The sequence below is a fragment of the Trachemys scripta genome, chromosome 3, assembly GCF_013100865.1.
Source record: "Trachemys scripta elegans isolate TJP31775 chromosome 3, CAS_Tse_1.0, whole genome shotgun sequence".
Taxonomy (NCBI): Eukaryota; Metazoa; Chordata; order Testudines; family Emydidae; genus Trachemys; species Trachemys scripta.
The window spans coordinates 331,277-356,573 of NC_048300.1; the positions used below are offsets into that span (position 1 = coordinate 331,277).

The following is a 25,297-nucleotide window of genomic DNA, read 5'->3' on the forward strand; positions in this document are numbered from 1 at the left end:
CTGCATGCTCGAGCAATATTTTTATACTCCTACCTAGTCATCTGTCCAAGTTTCAGCTTCTTGTAAGCTTCCTTTTTGTGTTTAAGCTCACCAAAGATTTCTCTGTTAAGCCAAGATGGTTGCTTGCAATATTTGCTATTCTTTCTGCACATCAGGATGGTTTGTTCCTATGCCCTCAATAAGGCTTCTTTAAAATACAGCCAGCTCTCCTGGACTCTTTCCCCCTCATATTAGCCTGCCAGGGGATCCTGCCCATCAGTTCCCTGAGGAAGTCAAATCCTTTAGATAGCTCTGACGATCTGAGCCATGAAGTATTAGTTATTTGGTAAATTATCTAATATTTTCCTCCTTTTTATGGTTCTTTGACTATAAAAGCTCCTTCTCCCTCCTGCTTATTGCTACAAGCTAAACTGCCTTTTTCAGTAGAGCAGGAGAAAATGTTTCAGCCAAAACATTTTCAGCCAAAAGTCCAGATTTGGGTGAACTGAAACATTTCACAAATTCATGTTGATTTTGCTGAATTGTTTTGGTAGAATACAAACAACCAAACCAAAAAATCCCAAAATATCTAAGCATTTCATTTTGGTATTTTTCAAACAAAGCATTTTGATCTTTTGATTCAAAATGACTTTATGTTTTGCAACTTCCTTCAATATTAGGAAAAAAAGAGAAAAACTTAAAAAAAAAAGAAAAAGAAAAGCTCAAAATTGAAAGTAGACTTTTTTTTTTAAACTTTCCTGTTCACTGAATTTTTAATTTGTTTTAATTTATTTTTGATTTTTTGGATCTGGCCGTGGACCAAAAAATCAATTATTCACACAGCTGTACTTTTCAATTCCAGCAACAACTTTTAATTCCCTTTCTATTAATAAAACGAGGGACATGATTCTGCAAACCTTACTCCACTCCTGTCAGCAATACTTACTCATGTCTGATCTCAGTTTTCTTCGTGTTACACAACCATATTGAGTGGAATTTCCAAAAGTGCCGAGATAATTGACAATCACTGGAAATTGTACAACTAAATCACTTGCACTCTTTTGATAATCCCATCGATTGTCTTCAGATATCTCCATTTCCTTCAGTATTTAGAGATTAACTAACTGGTAATAATATAAACAGATTTGTAATTCCTGGGACTATTGGAGTATGAAAGAACTGCAGAATCTTTCTTTCAGAGTCTCCAGCCATACCTGGATTATTACAGGCAGAGCTGGTAGTAATACATATTGTTAAAGTTACCCTGTGCTTCCCATTACATGACTGTTTTCAGTTTCTTATAACTTTCCCAAATTTTAATTGTTCTGGCTGAAATTTTGCATGCCAGGTGTCTGCCTCTTGCTGATTTTTTTCTGAAGGTCTCAGCAAATTGTTCAGTTATTTCCAAGAAAGAATTTAGGGGGAAATGTTATATATGTTAAAAATATTCTTACAATCATATTTTGGAGCAGCTCTAATGTCTCCATGCTTTGGAGCAGGGACTTGAAATATCAGCAAAGTGCTTTTCGGCATCCCAATAAAAATCTGCCCAAATTTACTTGAGAAATGAGCCTCTGAAAATCCCAGTTTGCACATGCTCAGAGACTTGTTATAGTCTGGCAGCTAAATTCTCCAACGATTCTGTCTGCGCTGAGCATTATTCACCCCCCCACAGCTCCCAAATGCAACAGAACAGTGCATGCATCATCCCCACAGAGCTGCAGGGCTAAACAGGACTTTGCCTGCAAATATCCTTCCTGGCTGCTGCAAGTCACTGTGGTACAGGCCATTGGAACTGAGAGCAGAGAGACTCAGTCTCTTACATGCTCCCCCTGCTGGCACCAGGCAGTATGAAGGAAAAGATGGGAGCAGCCTAACTAGAATGCAGAGGGGCGAGAGGCCTGACTGAGGTTGGAATCTTGGCAGGGGGAGACTCAGACAGGCTGGCCACAGAGTGCAGGAGCGGAAACCAAGGGGAGAGCCTGGGACTTGGCTGAGAAGCACAAGGAGAGAGCCTAAGGAATCTGAGTTGAGGGGATTTGGATGAAGAGCCTGGGGATGGGGTTAGACACTGGGACTGGGTGGTCAGGAGACTGGGACAAGGAGGTGAGTAGGGGAGACATGGGTGAGAAGCTCAGGTGGGGAGGGAGAAGTGGGACTGGGGTAGGGGGACGCTGGAAGGGATAGGGGCAAAAGGGATAAGGAATGGATGGGTGGGCAGGAAACAACTTCATCCCAGAACTTTAGGTGATCTTTTACTATACAGGGACCAAATCTTCAAGTGCCTTAAACATAAGGGTGGAGACACTGAATTTGACATGATACTCTATGGAAATCTAGTGTAGTGGGGGGCAGGTCTGATGAGCTTGTGGGAGCCTGGGCTACTGAGGAGAGAGACGCTAATGGAATTTACACTAGCTAAGGAGCTGGCCTTGAATATTTGTTGTTATATTTTTAAAAATGAATTGGTGGTGTCCTTTTCAAAGCTGGACTTTAGGACTGACTCTTTGGCCATCACTCATGAGCGGAGGTCAGATTGTGTGTCAGCTTGGATTTTCAGCATGAATTTTCAACAATTCTTTCTTTGAGTTTTAGGCCTGGTCCCCACTAACCCCCCACTTCGGACTAAGGTACGCAAATTCAGCTACGTTAATAACGTAGCTGAATTCGAAGTACCTTAGTCCGAACTTACTGTGGGTCCAGACGCGGCAGGGAGGCTCCCCCGTCGATGCCGCGTACTCCTCTCGCCGAGCTGGAGTACCGGTGTCGACGGCGAGCACTTCCGGGATCGATCCCAGAACATCGATTGCCAGCCGCCGGACCCTCCAGTAAGTGTAGACGTACCCTTAGTCATCCCCTTAACATTACGTAAGCAAACACACACACACACACACACACACACACACGGTTGAATAGAAGAGAAGCATTTGAATGAGGTTTATGTAACCTTGTCATTGTCAGATAAAATACGTGGATATAACCTGTCAGACAGTCTAAAGTATGCTTTGGGCACACACAGTCTAAAGACCATATGTGCACTGAATTATGCACAAGCTGAACAAAAATTCAACTCACTGTTGATGCACAGTGTTCTGTCAGAAGGGGGGAAGTATCATCCCAAGAGCTGTCTGTCATGTCACTAGGCTAATTATTTCTGTCAAGAATTTGTCCTTTCATTTTATAGGGAAAAGTCTGTGGTTTAATGTCTAGAATAAATCGTTTCTCATCAAAGTGACATGGCAGGTTTTTGACAGAACAATGAGTTATGTTTGGTGCCAGTCAATTTGCCTGGACACCTTCTGATGCTATCTAATCACAGCAGAGCCCAGGAAATGTTGTGTATGATGAACAATATAGCCATGAATATTCAGGACAGAAAGTGTGAAATGGAAGCAGCAAAATATGAAATGTACTGTACATGGCTGAGCCTTGCTTTAGCAATATAGCACATAACCACAGCCGGTCCTGGAAACATTGGTGTCAACAAAAGGTGATGAAATTCACCCTCCAATGCCTAACAGCACATTATCTGGAAAATGTGAAGTCTAACAGCAATGTTAGTATCTATTATTTGATGTAAGTCTCTCTTCTTCCCATTCTACAACTGGCATTTTGGACAGTTATTATGGAGTTCAGAGGTTTTGTGTATTATTTTTCTTTCATGATCATTATTAAACCAAGAACTTGAATCTTATGGCAGATCTTTGTATAATATCTCTATTTATACAGTGTTACTGGGTCCTCAACTCCTTTTACTTTCATATGAGGCTTTATATCATGATGAGTGTGGTATTAGCTGTGAATGTTTAAAGCCACTGTTAGGGTGGATACTAGGGGGCATTTACTAAGGAAGTAAGAGCCTGTTGAAAACAGGCAATTAAGACAGTCCGCGCGGGGGCGGGGGGGAATGCTGTAGCAGCAATCAGGGAGTTGAGAGGAAATTCTGCAAGCTCATTTATGTGAGTGGACCTTTGTACCTGTATGGAGCCTCCCCAGTGATCTGCATGCAAAGATCCCAGTGTAGGATAATGGCGTAGGAGAGCACTGTACTTCAGAAAATCAGAGACAATGATCACCCCTTTCAAAGGCTGAATGTAAGTGTAGACAAAGGACGGGAAAGAAAAGGCTATTCAGGTTGGGCAAGTGAGGTCATTAGTAAGGTTGGTGAGAGCACAGTGCAGTGAAGAAGGCAACATAAAGTGAGGTGTGAAAGAGAGATGGAGGAAAGACATTCAAGAGTGCAGGAATAGTCCACTTAAGGAGTGTGGAGGCACAGGGTAGCAGGGAGATGGGATCTTGATTAGAGAGGCAGGTGAGGTCAAAGGACAGTTTCATCAAGAAGAGGGCTGTTTGGATGAGACTGCCCAAGGAAAGGGAGGGATTGTATGAGCACACAAGGGAAATCAAGGAGTGGGAGTGAATGAGATGAAACAAAGAAAGTCTATGGACTTAGAGGAGCACAGCAAAAGAGAGAGAGATGGGAGTCCCATAGATGGGGAGAAGGATCATATGGAGGAAGTAGGGGAGTAAGGGTCCACAAGGGAGGAAGGAAGAGAAAGAAGATAGTTTCTGCCAAGTGGTATTGATTTTACCCTTGAAGTCCATCTACTGAGCAGAGGAACAGAGAATCTGAGATCAATCTGGGTCATACTGTCCATTCCAAAATACTGTCCTGCTGATTTCACAAAAGATTTTAGCATGAAAATTGACCACTCCATATTAGTAAGTTAATGGCCAAACTGAGGCTTTAAGCCACCGGCCACACTGCTTGTGGTGCGATGGAGCTGAGCTGCAGGAGTCTTTGGAGGGATTCTGATTGATTCAGACATACTTCTCGAAATCACCTGCAGGAAGTGGAGCTCCAGCACTATGTTACAGTGTGCAGATTGGGTTTCTCAAGGCTGGCTCAATGCCTTTGGCAGAAGAAAAGGGTAAAGCTGGGACTGTGATGCCACACTCATGCCAACTCTTCCAGCTCAGGAAGGGGGGACGCTAGTACCATTATTGGTGCCAGCCTAGCACAGTTCCTGTGCATCCCTGTTGATTGCACCTGTTCTCTGCATAGGAGCAACAAGAAGAGGGAGAGAGAATCCTTGCAGCAAAGCTCTTTGCTTCTTTTCAGTGACTAAGTAATGCACTTTGAAATCTTCCTCATTTGATACCATATAGATACTACCATTGGAATTGGAATTGTCATTGTGGGGATTAAAACACAGACCTAGACAAACACCTGTCAGGGATGGTCTAGGTACACTTGGCCCTGCCTGAGCACGGGAGGCTGGACTTAACTTTTCGCGATCCCTTCTAGCCCTACATTTCTATGGTTCTGTGGTTGTATTATACATTGTTATAAAGATTTGTTAGAAACATACAATTCTGCTTTCAGTGATATGTGATTTCTAAGAGCCTCATTCTGCCCTTGCCCTTACCCATATTGAGTGTTTCCTTATTGTGCAAGTGGTCCTATTAATTTTAATGGGACAACTCCCAGACACCGGTGCTAGTACTCAGCATGATTAAAGGTGGCAAAATGTAACCCAGTACTATGATATATGAACAGTTCTATTTTAAAGAATGTTATAAATATATTGAGGAGAGTTCATCTTTATTGTCGTTAGTTTTCATCCTAGTCCCTGTGCATAGTTTGTGATGCTTACAATCAGTGTGGCTCAGCCATACAGTAAGTGACCTTGAGCCTTCATTGCTAATTAAGTTGTTTCATTTTGAACTGAACTGATTTATTTTTTCAGAGCACAGAGTCATGATGTGACCTATGTCAAGAGATTACGTATTATTTTTTTCCAGGCCAATGGCTCTAGCATTTTCTGTTGTGCTGTTTTTAAGATATTGTGAATGGGACAGCAATCTTTGAGTTTAGTCATTTAAATTTTGCAGCATTTAGGAAAATTGACTGACTTACTTAAGGGGGCATGACCACAGGATACTAGATTAGAATGATTTTCAATGTTTAGATTTAAAGAAAAGCTCTCATGTGGATGCATCTGTAATGGATAATATTCATAAATAGAAGATTGCAGTGATATTTTATCATTAATATTCCATGAATGGAAACCACTCTCTCATACATGAATCAAAAACAGAATTGGTAGGAAGGGACCTGATCCTCAGTTGACTTCAATGGAGCTACACCAGTTTACACCCATTGAATCTCTGTCCATTCTAGGTCAGTGTACTGAAAGCAAAGTTTGAATAAATCTATGCTGTGATTTTCAAATTAGCCCAAGGAATGAGTAGCCCAAATCCCCCTGGATTTCAGTGGAAATTGTTGCCCAACCCTCTGAGGCTCCTTTGAAAATTCCAGGCTATAGCTTGTATTTTGTTGAGTGATTATTGATTATGACTGTTAAGACTTCCCAATTAGCCCCTGATTCCATTTCTGAGGTTTGAAAGGTTCTAATCCCAGGCTCAGGCACAACAGAATTCTTGTTACTAAGTTCAATGTCTGGTTAGGAACCCCGACATGCACAATGGTGACACTCTCACTGAAGGCAAAGCAAAGCTTTCCAATACTTTTATTAGCACAATCGATGAAATCACAAACGTTCCAAACCAACTGATGTCCCGTCCCGCCCCGCCCCTTACCCCTACTCACATCCTTCTCACAGAGACCTAGTGGTGAAAGGCAGACTGTGGCCCAAAGAGTTCCTAACCTGTCTCTGGAATGCCAAGCAAGTCCGATAGTCAAAATCTTCAGGCTTGATGGCGGTTGGGCTTATTATAGAGGTTGGTGGCTGCTATGAACATTCATATAAATGCCTGGCCTCTTTTGTTCATAGCTGACTTTCTCACCTTAATAATGTCAGGGTATACTTATTCTATAGATTAATATATTATTAGTCTCTATTTATCATATATGTAAACTTGTTGCCCAGGCAAGTTTGTGATTATGTATTTGTGGATGTTCCTATACTAAAATATCCAAAGCTGGCATCAGTTTGATTTCCTGCGGTAACCTGGTATCATTTTATACAAGCTTTTAGCAAAAATCATTTAAACAAAATATTCCCAGTAGCTCCGGGTTACCACTCAGTTACTCACTTATGCTAAGAACATAAGAACAGCAATACTGGGTCAGACCAATAGTCCATCAAGCCCAGTATCCTATCTTCCAACAGTGGCAAATGCCAGGTGCTGCAGAGGGAATGAACAGAACAGGTAATCATCAAGTAATCCATCCCCTGTCGCCCATTCCCAGCAAACAGAGGCTAGCGACACCATCCCTGCCCATCCTGGCTAACAGAAATTGATGGAGCTATCATCCATGAACTTAGCTAGTTTTTTTAACCCTGTTAATGTCTTGGCCTTCATCACACCTGTCATAACTATAAAGGGAAGGGTAATAGCTGTCCTGTGTACAGTACTATAAAAATCCCTCCTGGCCAGAGACTCCAAAATCCTTTTCCATGTAAAGGGTTAAGAAGCTCAGGTAACCTGGCTGGCATCTGACCTAAAGGACCAATAAGGGGACAAGATGCTTTCAAATCTTGCGGGCGGGGGGGGGGGGGAAGGCTGTTGTTTGTGTTCTTTGTTTGGGAGTGTGTTCGTTCTCGGGACTGAGAGGGACCAGACATCAATACAGGTTCTCCACATCTTTCTAAACAAGTCTCTCCTATTTCAAACTTGTAAGTAAATAGCCAGGCAAGGCGTGTTAGTTTTCCTTTGTTTTTCTCAACTTGTAAATGTACCTTTTACTAGAGTGTTTATCTTTGTTTGCTGTACTTTGAACCTGAGACTAGAGGGGAGTCCTCTGAGCTCTTTAAGTTTGATTACCCTGTAAGGTTAATTTCCATACTGATTTTACAGAGATGATTTTTACCTTTTTCTTTAATTAAAAACCTTCTTTTTAAGAACCTGATTGATTTTTCCTTGTTTTAGATCCAAAGGGGTTTTGGATCTTGATTCACCAGGAGTTGGTGGGAGGAAGGAGGGGGGATGGTTAATTTCTCCCTGTTGTAGATCCCAGGGGGGGTTGGAACTGATTCACCAGGAGTTGGTGGGAGGAAGGAGGGGAATGGTTAATTTCCCCTTGTTTTAAATCCAAGGGGTTTGCATTTGTTTTCACCAGGGAATGGGTGAAGGTTTTTCAAGGCTTCCCAGGGAGGGAATCCATTGAAATGGTGGCAGCCGAACCAGAGCTAAGCTGGTAGTTAAGCTTAGAAGTTTTCATGCAGGCCCCTACATTTGTACCCTAAAGTTCAAAGTGGGGATCCAGACCTGACATGGTGGGATCTGGCAAGGAGTTCCACAGGTTGACTGTGTGTTGTGTGAAGAAATACTTCCTTTTGTTTGTTTTAAACCTGATGCATATTAATTTTGTTTGGTGATCCCTAGTTCTTGTGAGAAGAAGTAAATAACACTTCCTTATTTACTTTTTCCACAACTGTCATGATTTTATAGACCTCTATCATATCCCCCCTTAGTCATCTCTTTGCCAAGCTGAAAAGTCCTAGTCTTATTAATCTCTCCTCATATGGAAGCTGTTCCATACCTCTAATAATTTTTGTTGCCCTTTTCTGTACCTTGTCCAATTCTAATATATCTTTTTTGAGATGGGGTGACCACATCTACATGCAGTATTCAAGATGTGGTCATACCATGGATTTATATAGTGGTAATATGATATTTTCTGTCTTATCTATCCCTTTCCTAATGATTCCCAACATTTGGTTAGCTTTTTTGACTGCCACTGCACATTGAGTGGATGTTTTCAGAGAACTATCCAAAATGATTTCAAGAACTTTCTTGAAATGTATCAGCTAATTTAGACCTTTGTAACACTTTGCAGTCTGCTTTGGACTTATCTTTGGACTGCTTTGAACTACTATCTTAAGTAGTTGTGAATCATCTGCAAATTTTGCCACCTGTTTACCCCTTTTTCCAGATCATTTATAAATAATTGAATAGGACTGGTTCCAGTACATAACCCTGGGGGACACCGCTATTTACCTCTCTCTTTTCTGAAAAAAGACCATTTATTCCTACCCTTTGTTTCCTATCTTTTAGCCAGTTACTAATCCAGGAGAGGACCTTCCCTCTTATCCCATGAGAGCTTACTTTGTTTAAGAGCCTTGTCAAAGGCTTTCTGAAAATTTAAGCACACTATGTCCACTGGATCCCCCTTGTCCACATGGTTGTTGACACCCTCAAAGAATTCTAATAGATTGGTGAGGCGTGATTTCCCTTTACAAAAGCCATGTTGACTCTTCCTCAACAAATCATAGCATTGAATGAGCTTCAGAAATTGGATTGAGCTCATATTATCGAAGTGGGAGTTTTGCAATTGATTTCAATGGATTTCAACGGATGCAGAATCAGACCCTGGAAAGGGGCAAGAATCTGATGTTAGTAATGTTAATAAATACAGTGGATTTCATGAATGTTATTGTGGTGTATTGAAAACTTTGTTAAAATTGTGATCTATCACTTTAACATCTCAGGGGTTTTGCAGGCTAGTGGGCTCTCTAGGGAAGCATGCAATCAGTCAATTCAGCTCACAGACAGCTTAGAGTAAGGTGGGGTGAGTTGTGTCTCAGGGTACATCTACACTACAGGGGGGAGTCGATTTAAGATACGCAAATTCAGCTACGTGAATAGCATAGCTGAATTCGACGTATCGCAGCAGACTTACCCCGCTGTGAGGACGGCGGCAAAATCGACTTCTGCGGCTTTCTGTCGACGGCGCTTACTCCCACCTCCGCTGGTGGAGTAAGAGCGTCAATTCGGGGATCGATTGTCGCGTCCCGACGGGACGCGATAAATCGATCCCCGAGAGGTCGATTTCTACCCGCCGATTCAGGCGGGTAGTGTAGACCTAGCCTCAGTTTTAGGGAGCAGCCTGCTTTCTCTCTCTGATTTGTGTGTTCTTGGTTTGAATTCTATGAAATAAACCTTCCAGGAAGAATATTTATGTTTTCATCCAACATCTCTGTTTATGCCATGAGTATAAAAGTTATGAATTTGGTTGTTTAAAAGTTCCCATGGTTTTGTGTTGTGGTACTGGATAGTTGCTGGAGTTGGGTATAAACAAGGCTTGACTTTTCTTTTTGTATCAAAGCTCCTGCTCGACTGGCTTTTTCCCTTTGAGATATGATGTCTGGGATGGTCCTTAAGGCTTGATTAGTTTAATTACTGGCCATAAAGCTTCAGTTATATTGGAATATTTGTGGCAGTTATGATGGGGTGCTGAAGGGAGCCCAAATAAGAGAAGTTAGAGCAGGGAACTGTGGCGCAGTCATTCCTGCCTGGGAACCTAGCACAGTGCTAAAAGGAGAGGCAATCACTAAGGAGATTCCTCGCCTTCCCCATTGTAGGTCATTTTCAAAACCTGGGCTAGAAGAGGACTCTGTCTCTGAGTGTGACTGCAAGCAGCAACTCTTGCAAGTTTCTCCTTGAAATGCTACTTCAGAATATTAAAGCACTTGAGAATCTAAAAATAGCAACACTGGAATATAAAGTAGGTGCTCTAGCTCCTCATCTGAGTGCAATAGCTTTTTTTTAAAAAAAAAAAAAGTGCTCAAAGAGCAAATAGAAATACTCTGGATACTGTTAATATTCATCAGTCTGAGATTGCCAGCACCTCTCTGCTGCCTTGATTAAGGATGGTGATTTGCTTTATAGGAAGGCTGAAGTCCTTGAAAACTTGATGAGAAAATTCTTCCCTTAGGGCATAAGGCCTCCACAAAGAAGCTTTCCCAGATGGGGTTCATTTATACCCTTATGGGAAAAGGTGTTACTTCTTTGAGAGTTAATACAGGTTTTTTAAATTATATTTCAACCCAGAGTAAGAATCCTGTGTTTTTCTTTCAGGTGTATAATTGTTTAGGCCTGGGATATCTCTGCGGTTATTGGGGGCCCCGTTGTGCAAGGCAATGGATGCCTCTGAGAGGTGCTGGGCAGTTTAAACTTCTGTTAACTTCAGTGGGAGTTGAGAGCCCTTCAGGAGGCTCTGAGAACCTGGCAGGATTGGGCTCTAATTGTGTCTCATGTTTCTGTTTGAGACAGAGAATGTGACAAGGACCTGCTCCTGCTCCCCTTGAAGTCAGTAGCAAAACTCCAATTAACTATCAATCCCTCAAAGGCAGAAGGATCAAGATGTAGCTTTGGAGGATTGGGTCCAGAAAAAGGAGTGTGGAGATTTTTATCAGTGCTTACATGGACAAGAGTCATGCATCTGACAGTAAATTGTCCATTGGACCTGCCAGCCCAGCCTGACAACTCAGTGCAAAGGTGGACTCTTGCGGTTATCTAGCCACACCTAACAGAAAGGGTGCCTTACGTGGCAACACCTTTTCAGTAATATCTTTGCCATTCAGGTACTCAGACTTCTCCGGTAGTTTGGGGCCGTCCAGCACAAAAACTAACACTACCCTGGTTTATCTTTGAACCCAAACAATGAACCTTGGTGTACACGTAATCCAGTTCTAGATCTGAACACTGCCTTGTCAGCCCTGCCCTACTGTAAAAATGATTGAAATATTTGTGTTAATTAATGTTTGAAAAATTGTACTGTTTCATGAGTATCAGTATTTGATTTAGGTCTAAATAGCATGTAATCGGATGTAAAGCTTGGTGACATTTGTAAAGATCCTTTTGCACTGAGATAGTTTAAGTTGAGGCAGCTGTAAAGAGGACAGATGCAAATGCTGCATGTACTGAGAGCTAGACTATTCTGAATATAGTCAGACCACATTAATGTGTCCTTGGTTTATCCAGATGGCTGGGTATCTGGTATACTTATAGTATGCATGAATTGTTGCCTAGTAGAAGGGACACTGTGTCAAGGCTATTTTAGTCCCGGAGTTTAAACAACTTACCTCCCCCCCCCTTTCTTGTAAGGTTTAAGTTCCTTATTTTTGTTCTCTCTCTCACACACACACACCCTTTTAACTAATCCTCAGAGTAGATCCAAAACTTTTGTTAACACCCAGGAGTGATAATAAAGGCAGGTGGTGATCGATGTTGCACAGCTACATTAGTGATGGCACAAGCTTTCCAGATGGTGAAAAAGAGAAGCTGTCTCGTATTGGAGATCGCGTGGTCTAATCAGAATAATGAAGGCCTAATGATATGATAGTATATTCGAGGGCCCCAGGAAGGTAATGGCCATGATAGTGAGGTTGAGCTTACCTTAAGGAAGTTCCCAAGGGGCCACTGAAAATTGGAAGGTCAGAAAATGGTGGCAAACTCACTGCATCAAGATTACCTAATCAAAACATATGGCCAGTGATCACAATTATAAACATTTCTTTCCATTTCTAAAATCCGTCAGCTCATTATTATGCCAATCTATGATCTTACCAGACCCCAGATCAGTTATTTTATCTCAAATCCATCCAGTTTATACCATTCTTACTGCCACAAACTCTCATTTTATCAATAATTATATCTAATAGGCTTTTGTTGCATTTCACCTACTTTAGACAACAGAATATAATAGGCCACTGCACAACAGAGACAGCTGAGGGGAGTTGTGGGGGAAGTGGGTTTTTGAAACAGGAGGGGGAAAATGGGCTGGAATGGTAGACTTAAGTGGAGGAGACTTGGGTGAGTAAATGTGTGAGGGGGTGGATGTTGCGAGAGTGCTCTATGGATTTGTTTAATTAATAGGCAATGTGCTGGTACATGGCACTCAATAGGTAGTATTGTTCCAGGGTTTTATAGGACCAAACTTGTTGTGCAATGGAAATGGTTTCCTCTGTGCAACTCTTTACATTTACTGGTGGAGAATGGGAGAGTATGGAATATGTGTGAGAAGGGTGTAGGGGAGAAGACACTATGAACAGATGATTAGAGCATGACTGGAAGAAGGAAAAAAAAGAGATGAGGTCTCAAAGGGATGAATATTTATTCTCCCACTCACCATTTGCTGAAGTGTCCTAGTTCTTCATTGTGGTGGGAGAGGGAAGAGGTGGTACCCTCCCCATGATACCTCATTGATCACCCCCAACCAGTGTCCCAATTTTAGCATTTCAAAATTTGGCCAATCCCCAGGGGAAGAATGGGGTGTGTGAGGTGGAAGGTTCCAGCAGCCCCACTGCTTATTTTAGGACATCAGCTACCTCTGATTCAGTTGCTATGGAGGAAATATTTTTTCTTTCTAAGGGTGGCCACTGCAATCAGAGGTGTTACTGCAGCACCTGTAGACATACCTGAGCTACCTTTGATCTAGCTAGTTTGAATAACAATAAGCTGCGGCAGTTTGGACTAGCCCCTTGAGGTTCTAAGTGGGCGTGTACAACCTGTGCTGCCTCGGGTCCGTTGCTATTGTTGTTCAATCTAGCTAGATCAAAGGTAACGCAGGTATGTCTAACTGGGCTGCAGTCACATCTCTACTGCAGTGGAGACGTGCCCTAAACTAAGACCTATGTCCCCAAATTATGTCATCAATTGATAGAGGCATTGAGATACTGCGCCACTTCTCTGCACACCAATGGTTATCCTTAGAAGCAGTGTTTAAAAGCTACAGCATTCTAACAAGTATTCAATTCAAATACGCACTCTTCTGTGCCATCGTCTTCCCTACAATTGCACCAATGGGAGAGAGAATAATTGGATATTACAGTTATCTTAAATTATTACTTTCAGCTCACCCATCAGCATGACTGATCGCAAAGTGTTATACTAGGCACTTTTTTGCAGAGGGTACTGTAATATAAAAATGTATTACAGGCATGGCAATGTAGATGCTTTCTGTCATTTCAGACTAGTGACATGAGATGCTGGAAAGCTGTACTTATTTGGTATAGATTGTGTTTTACTTCCACCAAATAGAGATTTCCTTAGTGCATGTAGCATGAAGACATGAGATCCAATATTACATTGTAGAAATTCACAGCCTGGCTTATATCCTTTTAAAAAATTATCTAAGTAATTTAGTTTTATTCTGTCCTGTAGAGTGTTTTGTATACAAAGAAGTACTGCTGGAAAAAACACCAACAGTCTGAGCAGAGAAAGATCTGACTGTGCCAGATTCTGTTCACATTTACACCATTGTAAATCAAGAGTACCTTCACTATAATAAAGGGAGTCACTACAGATTTATATCTAGTGTGAATTACAACCATATTACAACAGAGTTAGCTGCTTAAAGAGTTGAATTAAATAAGAGAGTCAGATGTTTGGCCAGTTGAACTTTCCAGATTTTTTGTGTCAGTGTAAATCAACATAACTTTTCTAAGCAAAGTTTCCAGGCTGAGATCTTCAAAGGGGCCTATAGGAATAAGGCACCCAACTACCATTGACTTTCAAGAGGAGTTGGGTCCCTAATGCCTCTAAGTGTAGAAGGTTGGAATGTTGTTACTTTGGTAACACTGTTCAGTGCATCTTGTCCTTGGCGCTCCAGTGTGCAGTGCAGCCTGCTAATTCAGCAGACCTTGATGTTAATCAAAGAAAGACCTCAGGCACAGTTTGTTGACAAAGGCACTTAGTCAGGTTTATTGCGTTCGAGGCATAGTCCTAGCATCCTGGCTCAGTGGTTACAGATACACTAAACACAAGTGCCCAGTGGTAAGGAGTGACTCGTTACCCCACTATGTAAAGAAGCCCTAAGTAATTAAATCAATATAAATTTGTGGTCAAGATATCTTTTTGGATCCCGCACTGGAACAATTATGGGTTAAGAACTTACTCTGTCCTATTGTAACTACTCCACAGTAAAGGTTGAAGCTTCTGATGTAACCCAAATTTTCAACTCCATCTGCTCCAATTTATGCTAGGGATTGGATACAGAATTTGGGAGTTGGCTTTTGTGTCTTCCCCCAGCCCTGACTGATTGAACTTCACCATTTGAATAATACCTTCAAGAGACAGGTACAGAGATTCTAAATTACCCCTCCTATGATTGTTTCCTCTTGCCGGGGTAAGTATGGTCACAGCTTGGATTTTCTGGAATGTTTCCAGTGCAAATATCCCAGAAGACTGTCATTAGCAGTCTTGGTTGAAGGTTCCAGGAGCCCACTCAGAGGGGATGCACTACCTGCCAGAATTCACTGACGTTGTTGGGCCTAGTGTTCAGGTGCAAGGTGGTGTTGGTGGTGTCTGATGTACAGGAAGTCAGACTAGATCAGTGCTACTCAGACTGAGGCTTGCGAGCTGCAAACGGCTCTTTAATGGGTCTCCTGTGGCTCTTGATATTAAAACACTGATTTTTAATTATTAACCGTTCAGGATAATAATTATACTTGGTTGGTCATTTTGCTCTGAGAATATTTTATACACACGCACACACAAAAACCCTAAATACTTCCTTGGTCACACTGTTTAAATTTATAGTGTGAATGAAACAATTAATTCACTCTACTGTGGCTCTTTTGGGTAATGTTGATTGCTAATTTGGTTCCTGAACCCACTGAGTTCTGAATATCACTAGACTAGATGATTGGATGATTCCTTCTGGCCTTATTGTCTGATTCTATAAACATAATATGGTAGCCCTCAGGTTTTTAGTTAGTAAGTAAACAATCCCCATCCCTTCAGATTTCTATGCAGGTCTGTGAAATAAATAGATTTAATACATTTCTAAGTCATAAACTGTACTCTAAAAAGTGAGTTTAATAAGTTTTCATACTAAAACCATGTGAACATGGCTGTAAGACCCTCTATAGCACTCAGGCTTTAATAAGTGCAGATAATTATAGCAGAATTTGAATACCTTGGGTATTTTTTGCCTTCCTCTGCAGCATGACATGTTTGTCACTTGCTGGGATTATATGGGTATGTCTCACTTTATCAATTCCTTGCCATTGCAGGGGCCTCAAGGATTTTGGCCCCTCCTATTCTCTATGTGGCACACAATAGTTTATGTCCTGTAGGCTATAATACTTTGGTCTAATTTTGGTTGTTGGGTTTAGTATGTTGGTGCTAGGGGGTGTTGGTGGCCTGTGATACAGGAAGTCAGATTAGATGGCCTTAAACTCTGTATTCTATATTACTTCCATTAGACATAATTGTTCACACCTGTAATGGCATGGCATCCACCTCTTGCAAGTTTCCGCTTCTGGTCGGGTGTATCTGCACTTCTCTGTTGATGGTAACCTCTTCTGGCAGTTTCTCTGGTAGTTTCCAGTGACTCAGCCCTCTGGCTGAGTCACTCTCAGTCTGTACGGAATACAATTCAAACAACCCCCTTTTGGGGTATTAGTCCAACAAGTCTTTAAGCATTCCTGGCCCTGGTAGGAGGCCATGCTCCTAGGGCTTCCTCCTGGAGACTTTTTGCCCACTCTGGTCTGTTCTGGCCCCAAATCCCCTTCTGGGGATTTATCATTGTCCAACTGCGGGGAGACCCAGGTCCACCCATTACTCTGGGTCCCAGCCCAGGGACCCTAAGAATAGCACCTTCAAATCCCTTTAACTCAGTGGTTCTCAACACATGGTCTGCAGGCCACTTGTGCCCCAATCAGCACACAGCTGTGGTTCGTGTGATATCCTCAGGGCCATACAGGTAGTATATATAGTGTGGATGTGGCCCACATATGCAGCCCACAAGGTAAATCGGTTGAGAATCACTGCTCTCACTAAACTGATTTCAGTTCCTTAGGCCACTTCCCCATGGCCCCTGCCTTCACCAATGCATCAACCCTACCTCAGGGCTCTTCTGTGTTCAGGCCCAGCAGCCAGCCAGAAGATCTTTCTTGCTCCCCCAGACCTTCCCAGCACTGAGCTGTCTTTGGTGCTGTACTTCTCTTTGGCCAGCCAGGAGCACCATCTGCACTCCTTTGACTCCAACAAAGAACTGACTCTGATCTGCACTGCAGCTCCTTTTATACTATCCTGCAACCCTCTGATTGGCTAGCCCCTTGAAGCCTTCCCCAGATTGGCTGCTTCCTGTGCAGTCTGTCTAGGCAGCTTGGAGAACTTAGCTCCACTACTCCTTTCCTGGGTTCGTTGTGACAGGACGCTGAGACCTCCAGCAGGGGCCTCTGGGCCTTCTCCGCCCCATCACATCACCACTGATCTTTGCTACCAAAATGGGATTATTGACATTTTAGTCCATTCTTTGATGTAAAAAAATTTGAGTGTGAAAAGCAATTTTCTTAAAAATAATCTTGAATGCTGCTCAGATTCCCATATTTATTGTTTTATTAAGTAACAGACATTTCTGCTCACTTTAAATTCACAAATAGACGAATTTACAAAAGCGGTTTACTTCAAAGGGAGGCAGTATCACACACACAAAAATGACAAGCATTCTGCAGCTCAGTAGAAAAGCCTTGATTTCAATACATGAAAATTCATGAAGTGTAATGACTGGGGCTTAAATGAATGTACTTCACTGACATTATCTGTATAATCACAGTTACTAATTAAAAGAAACACTGATCCTTGTGCTATACAAAAATGGAATGATAAAGATGGAATTGAAGGAGATCACACAGAATTCATCTGGACATGTTGCAGGTGCATGATTTTGCTACATTTACACGGACATCAAGTGACAGTCAAACAGCAAATCAGTGACAGGTTCATTGAGGGCCAGATTCTATCTCTCTTACTCACAGTGGGTGAAATACACCCTTTTACAGAGTGCCAGCACAAACCCTATAAACTATAAATGTCCCACTTGAACCCTATTTTAAGGACATATGTGGAATTTAGGCAATGTGCACAAGGGTGAATTTTAACCACTAAATAGCTCCTTACTCAGAAAGTAGTCCCATTGAAATGAATGGGCCTGCTCTTGGAGTATGATGGTGACAGAATCTGGCCCTAAGCAGGCGAGGAGGAACACCTCTGTGCCAGCGGGAAAATGGAGCCATTCCATTTTTCAAGTACCCAAGAGCAAAGTAACATTCTGCATAAATGTACAAAGGGGGATGAGATCAAAGTGTTTTATACAGGATGCCACAGTAAAGGACGCAGAGTCTTTGCTAGAGCAGGAAATGGTAGAAAATGGGCCTGGTGGCAAGGGACTATGCTGTGGATCAGAAGGCTGTGTGGGGTTGAAATGTCAGTAGGTTGCTAGGCACTTGGGCACTTGAAGGAGTCAGGACATTTTGAGAGGGTAAGGAGTACCATAAAGCAGCAAAGCCTTGCTTCCCACCGTAGCGAGGTGGAGAGGAGGTGTGGGGGGAAGGATGAGTGCCTTAAAGGCAAGGGTGATGGACTGGAAGCGGTCAAAGGTCACACCCAGAGTTAAAGGGAAATGGTGGGAATTCTCAGCATCATTGCTAGGAGAGATGGGGGAATTTCAGACCCAGATAATACAACCTTGCTCTTATATAGAACTTGCCATTCCTAAATCTCAAAGGGATTTACAACAGAGAAGTGTCAGTGTTCCAGTTTTACAGATGGGGAAACTGAGGCAAAGAGCGTTGGGACAGCAGGTCACGGGTATAGTCAGGAATAGAGTCATGGTCTATTGACTCATAGTCCAGTGTTCTCTCCATTAGTACATATCACAGAAAAAGAGAATTTTCTGAGGCAACCCCCCTCTCCCCACGGAATATACATGTCATGACAATAGAACCACAAGAGATTACTTTAATTTTATGCAGTCTACCTCTTCTGTGACAGGCATTGCGCTAGTTTTAATGTCTAAATCTACACTAGATTTGCTGCCGTTATATGTAGATCTCCACCTAAGCAACATGATCTTCTTCAAATACTTCATGGTGTTATTCTTCACAGTTACAAAGCACATGGTGTTGATCATGCTGTTGCTCATGGCAATGCACTCAACTATGTAAAAGGCTGTAAGGTAATGCTTCTCTTTCACAAAGACAGTGGGGAAAAAGTCACGTACGATTGTGAATCCATAGAATGGGGCCCAGCAGAGGACATAGGCAGTTAGGATACACATAAGTACCATGACTGTTTTTCTTCTGCACCGGAGCCTCTTTCTGATCTGTTCAGTCTGGAACCCTGGGACAGTTTTAAACCAAAGCTCTCTGGAGATCCTGGCATAACACAGGGTCATTGTGATTACGGGTCCAACAAATTCAATGCCAAAAATGAAGAGGAAGTAGGATTTATAATACATTTGCTGGTCAACTGGCCAAATCTGGCCACAAAAAATTTTCTCCTGATTTTTTACTATGAATATTACAGTTTCAGTAGCAAAATATGCAGATGGTATCGCAATGAGTATGGAGACTATCCAGACCAAGGCAATTAGGAAAGTAGCTGTTTGATAATTCATACGTGGTTTCAGTGGGTGGACAATGGCCAGATACCTACAAAAGATAAATAACACACTCAGAACAAAGTCAGGAAAGCTTATTAACTAAAGCACATTTCTGAATCCAAGCAGGGTGATTTACTGGGGAGGGGACAGAAATTGTCATTGTTTTAAAAAGGGAGAACTTGACAGACATTTGCTTTCTTGAGGGAGAAAGAGATGAAGATAAGTCAAAAATGAAGCAGCCTAAAATTAGGCTCATAAATCCATAAATAAGCATCTGAGTGGCTGGACTTCCAGAAGTACTGGCCACCTTGTTATTGCTCAGCACTTTGCCTAAGTATGGATTTAGGAGCCTAAGTTTTAGGCTCCTGTTTTTTAAAAATCATGGCTTAATTTCCTATCAGTATAGAAACATTCTTTCTTTAACCCTGATCTCAAGTTATGAGAGAGAGGATGAAAAGAAGCTGTACACATTTTTTAAGGGTTATTAGGTAACACAGATACAGTACACAGAGATTGATTTGTGTAGTTCTTAAATGGACTAGCTGCGCATGCATCTGTGTGAGAATTGAAAGCACACAGTAATACATCTTTAGAGGACAAAGGAGGAAAATACATTCCTTGGCTGAGAAGTACTTGAACGTGTAGGATTAGGGAAGGTACAGTTACTACCGTTGAATCTCCGTGTAAAGACATTTAAAATAATGGAAACACAAATATTTTATAGGGTAGTAAAGGGTTGAATTGAAATCAGACCTACTGATGCTTTTAAATATTTACATCTCAGGATGTTTTCATGTAATTGATAAAGGGCTTTATACATAAAGCCTGGCAGTTTACTCTAATGTAGATTTTTGTTTGGTGTGTAGCAAGAGACTATTGGTAATAGGAGCTTACATTTTCTATGCCGATTTAGCTGCCATATTACTTAGCATGACCTCAGCTGCTTGCACTCATTAATTATTACAAGACTGCAATCAATTTGCTGCTGCCATTTACCACGCAGAAGTTAACAAAAGCTAAGGAGAAATCTTAGTATTTTATATGCAAGATGAATCAAATGTTATTGACTCAATTAAGTTAAAAAGGCACAAGGGGCCATATTATACCATCTGTTTTCACTCAGATCTTGATGGGGAGTTCTGCTTAATTGAGGGCACAATTTGGCACAAGAAGATTTGAACCTTCTTTTCCACATAAGGAATATTTTGATCAAATGTACTCACAAAATGTGTCTACCCTCCCAAGCTTGCTGTAGTTTTGTATTCCACATCAAGGTGAAACAACTGTTTAAAATAGTGCAATTTATCATTCGTTAGAAGGATTTTATACCTGTATAATATATATAATTGGATCACTCATTCATAAATAAATGAAATGTCAGTCAAGTTACTTGGGTGCCCCATCGGGGTTCAAATGCATACCTCAAAGATCTTCTTGGTACAGACAAGGTCCCATGGAATGGCAAAAGTGCTCACCCCCATAGGAGTGCAATGGAATGGACAACTGTATATTTTTATTATTAACTGAGTGCTGCTTCTCTTTCCACCAAATGAAAAGTTCCCCATTTTAAATAAATGCCAGTAAAACAGAAGAATACACCAGCCCAGCTTCTCAGTGCTGGCAGAACTAAGGAGGCATAGGTACAAAGGTGACTTAAGCCACCTTCCTGTTCCCTTGATCCTTGGGCTTCTCTGCCCTAATACCATCTCCTTGCACATGGTAGAGCACTCTTCAGGCTGCTCCAAATTGCACTAAGTGATCATGGCTGCCATTATGGAAGCTGGAGATTGTGTGGTTACAAGAATGCTCTAGCCATTCCCCAGCCATATCCTCTGCACTGGCTGTGGCTGGGGAGCTAGTGGAAGATGGGAGCAGCTATGGCAGATCTACATTACCTGAGGATCCTTCTGTGTTAGGGGGAATCTGCCTGTGGCCAGCTAAGCTGCCTTTAGGGCAGCATTGCACCAGTGGAGTTGCACGAAACTGCCTTGACATGTCTCAGCACGTCATACTACATATGAATTATTTCCATCTAGGATGTCCCAGGGATGCAGGATGGGCTCAAAATGTTGGCCAGAAAAAAATGGAGAGGTCAACATACGGTATTGCCAAATCTCCAGAACTTTGTTCCAAAAATAGTGAATACTAAGTATATGAATGTTTGTACTTTAGAGTATCTTACTGAAAAAATGTTTTCCTGAAATAGCTTTTTAAATAGTGCATCTTAAGCTTGCTTATCACATGATTATCCAAGCTCTCAGATAAACAGAATGTGCACATTCTGTATCTGAATATTAGCAATTTCTTCTTCTTCAGTTAACCATTTTGTGCAAAAGAGATATGAATGAATTATAGACCGACATCTGCCCACTCACAGAAATAACCACAGGGGTTTTAATTAATTGCTATTGGGCAAAAGGAGCTTTTAGCAATTTAAAAAAAAAAGTCACCTTCTTACAAAAATAGAGAACACTTAGGCTTTAAAATTGAATATGGATTTATATAAATGTTGTGGTTTGGTTTTGCAATAACTTTTTTAAAATTCTTTTTCAGGATCATTTTAGTAGATGGACTGGGAGTAATGCTGGAAAATCTTCTCCATGCTTTTGGCAGGCACAAGGACTTGATGACAAGTACCTCCTACTGTCTGCTTGGGAACAATTTTGTGTGAGTTGGTGGGACAGAGGAGGTGACTGAATAGGTCTGTCCAAACCATTCATTATGATCTAAGAACAATTAAATCAAATAGAAAACAGTAATATGCTCAAAACAAAGACATAAAGCCAGCTCCTGAACTGATGCACATAGACTACACTGGAGCTATGCCGATTTACGCCAGCCGAAGAGCTGGCTCATAGGGGCTGGTTCATCTTCTACTTAAGCCAGTGAAAAGGCTTGACCCAGTTCCCACTGGAGCTAATGGAAAGACTCTCATTGATTTCAGTGGAGGCTGGATCAATAGTAACTACACTACAATCAGTGGAGTTAAATCAGTGTTAAATTGGCATGAGAGGAGAATCAGGCCCCCAAACTGCGTAACTGAAGTTATAGCTAAAAATGGCATAGAAAGGAAATAGGATAAATTGCAAATATTAAGGGAAAAGCACAATAACACTAATACACTGAGGCCTTGGCTACACTGGCGCTGTACAGCGCTGCAACTTGCTGCGCTCAGGGGTGTGAAAAAACACACCCCTGAGCGCAGCGAGTACAGTGCTGTAAAGCGCCAGTGTAATCAGAGCCTGCAGCACTGCACGCTCGCTCGCAGCGCTGCAAGCTATTCCCCTCGGAGAGGTGGAGTACATACAGTGCTGCGAGAGAGCGCTGTGGCGCGACTACACTCGTCCCTCACAGCGCTGCCGCAGTAGCGCTGGGAAGTCCCAAGTGTAGCCAAGGCCGGAGCTGTCCTAAGTCTTCAAAGGTAGTCATGTGGCACTGTGGTGTAGGGAATGACTGGTGTTGTGTGATCTTTCTGCCTGGAAACAGTCTTTTGTGATTGCCTTCCATGGGTCAATTGAGACAGACTTAACTTTGGCGTCAAGCTGGGTCCAGGTATCTGAGTGAGTCAGTGGTGCACAGGACCAATAAAACAAAAAGTGGTAGGAAAGAGCAGTAGCCACCTGATGTGAAGTCAGTGATTATATTTTAAAAATTCCTACAGGGAGAGAAACTCCATACAAAGGTCTCAGGGATGCAAAGTGAAGCAAATTGTGTGGGATCTGAGCATGGTGAGGCACCCAGGGACTCAGAACCCAGTTCACAGAGGCTCCTTTATTGGAACTAGGGCTTAAACTAGGTGTCATGAAAAATGCAAGAGTCTCTGGTTCGATGTCCACATGGGTTCCTATAGGACCTTGATATAGTCCTTTGCCTGGGAAAATATTTGGTATGTGACAGTGTCAACTGTGGAAATAAATAAATAGGAGAGGATAGTGAGTTATGGATGATTTAGACCCAGAGAGCAGATTTTTGGATGCTTAAAGCTTAGCACCTAATTCTATATTTAAATGTCCAGCCTAGTGCTGCCAAGTGCTTGATTGAGTGGCAGCGGTGGGATCTCAATAGGGCTGGCTGGAAAACAAGAATTCTGGTTCATAACATTTTTTGAAGTGCTGCCATTCATTTTCTTTCCACATCAGAATGAAAACTAGACGTTTTGAAATCCTTTACAAGAGAGACCAAGACCCCAAAATAGCCAATTGCCCAGTGATCACCAGGTGAGTACCCTAACCAGTGGACTACAGAGAGAGTCTCTCTCTGACCACATGAATATGTAATTATATATGAAAAGTGGAATAGCTTCCACAGAGGAGACTGAGAGAAAGTGACTGTATAGTCCAGTGGCTAGGACTCTCAACTTGGATATGGAAGATGCAGGTTTAAGTCCCTGCTTTAAATCAGGTAGAGCAGGGACTTGAACTTGAGTCTCTCACATGAGTGCCCTAACGAGTAGGCTTTTGGCTATTCTGGGATGGTTCTCTTCTCCAAAATTCCATCCTGGACCTGAGGAAGTTTTCCTCAAAACTGACAAAAAAAAAAAAAAAAAAAAAAACCCACAACCCAACATGTCATCAAATAATTCCTGATCTGTGCTCAGCACCTCCCAGGACCAAGCTTTTAAGTGGCCTGATTTCTACAAATCTGCTGGACATCAATGGGGCCCATAGGTGCTCAGCACCTCTAAATATTAAGCCACTTACGTAGGTGGCACCAACACTTGAAAACCTTGGCTGTTGAGAGGGACAGGGATCCCTGGTTTCCTCTCCCCGTATAAATCAAATCATCCATTTCCCCTGCTTACCTGTCTACGGCTATAGCCAGGAGAGCATTGGTAGAGACGTACAGGGAGACGGTGCGTAGATAATTGACGGAGGCACAGAGCACATGGCCGTGCTCCCAGGACAGCTGCCGCACCACGTAGTAGTCCATCTCAAAGGGACAGCAGACGATGGCCACGATGAAGTCTGAGATGGCCAGGTTAGCAATCAGTAGGTTGGTGAGGTTGCGCAGCTTCTTGTAGCGGGCCAGGGCAGCGATGAAAATGAAGTTGCCGATGCCACAGACCAGCACGATGCCGATGAGCGCCACCCCAATCACAATCTTGGCCGCGAAGAAGGTGCGAGTTTTGGTCACATCATCCTCACTGTCCAGGGGCAAGTCGTAATCGCTGTAGCTGAAATTGAATGGGGAGGAGAAATTTCGGAAGGAGGTGAAGTCGCCACTGTGGAGGTTGTAGATGGCAGCGAAGTTGATGGTGGTGTTGTGCTCTTCCTGCCCCATGGTGGTGTCTCTGCTCTTTCCACACAGGCAACTGTGCTGGGCTCTGGGATCTTGTTAATATCACCTGGTGAGTAGGAGAGGAAGTGGCAGGAGAGCTTGCCTGATGCTTTCCCCAAGGAGCAAGTCACCTTCTCCTCCTCCTCATCACTGTGAGGCTGAAGAGCATCAGCAACATTTGTCCCCTTTTCATGGAAACAAAAAAGAAGGAAACATATATAGAGAACAAAAGGTGAAAAAATTGCTGAGCTGCAGGGAGAGCATCTTCTCTTCATTAGCACTGCTCCCCTTCCCTCTGGCGATCTGCAGCTGCATGTACAGATCTGCCTGGAGAGAAAGTGCCCTGGTATGGAAAGATTTCTTTGTGATTATTGTCAAATCTGGTGAACTCTGACCACATATTGGATTTTGATCTTAATTCAGCAGCAGCATTTTATTTATTAGGCAGTTGCATTTGCACAGACTGAAATGACATGTGGCAGGACTGTGAAATTCATGTTAAACCTCCGCTAGCCTCTCTGCCCACAGGCTGTCATATAGCTGAGTGAATGTGAGAAGTTAGGACACGGCACCTTAGTTTGCTGCGAAACACCCAATGTACCTTTGGATACAGAGGCTTTGTACTCTGTAGGGGTCTCTGAAGGGCAGCATTACAGAAGAGAAAAGAGGGGGAACTGCCTCACTAGCTTCTAAATACATTAGCTAATTAAATAAGAGCCTCCAGGACGCCTGAGGGGTGGAGTAGCTAGGACATTTCTTTTGGGCAACATTTAATTGAGTACATAGTGCCAAACCCTCAGCTAGTATAAATTGGTGCAGCTCTGCTGAAGTCATGAGCACCTCACCAATTTATACCAGCTGACGATATTGCTCGGTTGAGCTGATCAGAAAGGTCTAATA

At 42.3% G+C, this 25,297-nt stretch overlaps 1 protein-coding gene and 1 long non-coding RNA gene across 2 annotated transcripts in view; one reads left to right on the forward strand and one right to left on the reverse strand.

Annotated features, from left to right (window-relative positions):
- The window catches only part of LOC117874086, a 427,235-nt gene that overhangs the window by 190,076 nt on the left and 211,862 nt on the right, over window positions 1–25,297 (forward strand). The gene's annotated exons all lie outside the window — the stretch shown is intronic.
- Window positions 17,059–24,567, reverse strand: PROKR1 (prokineticin receptor 1). The gene is made up of 2 exons (XM_034763890.1): window positions 23,922–24,567; window positions 17,059–19,169 (listed from the first exon to the last, which is right to left on the reverse strand). The coding sequence occupies exons 1-2, from the start codon at window positions 24,398–24,400 to the stop codon at window positions 18,473–18,475; spliced, it is 1,176 nt and encodes a 391-aa protein (XP_034619781.1). The 5' UTR covers window positions 24,401–24,567; the 3' UTR covers window positions 17,059–18,472.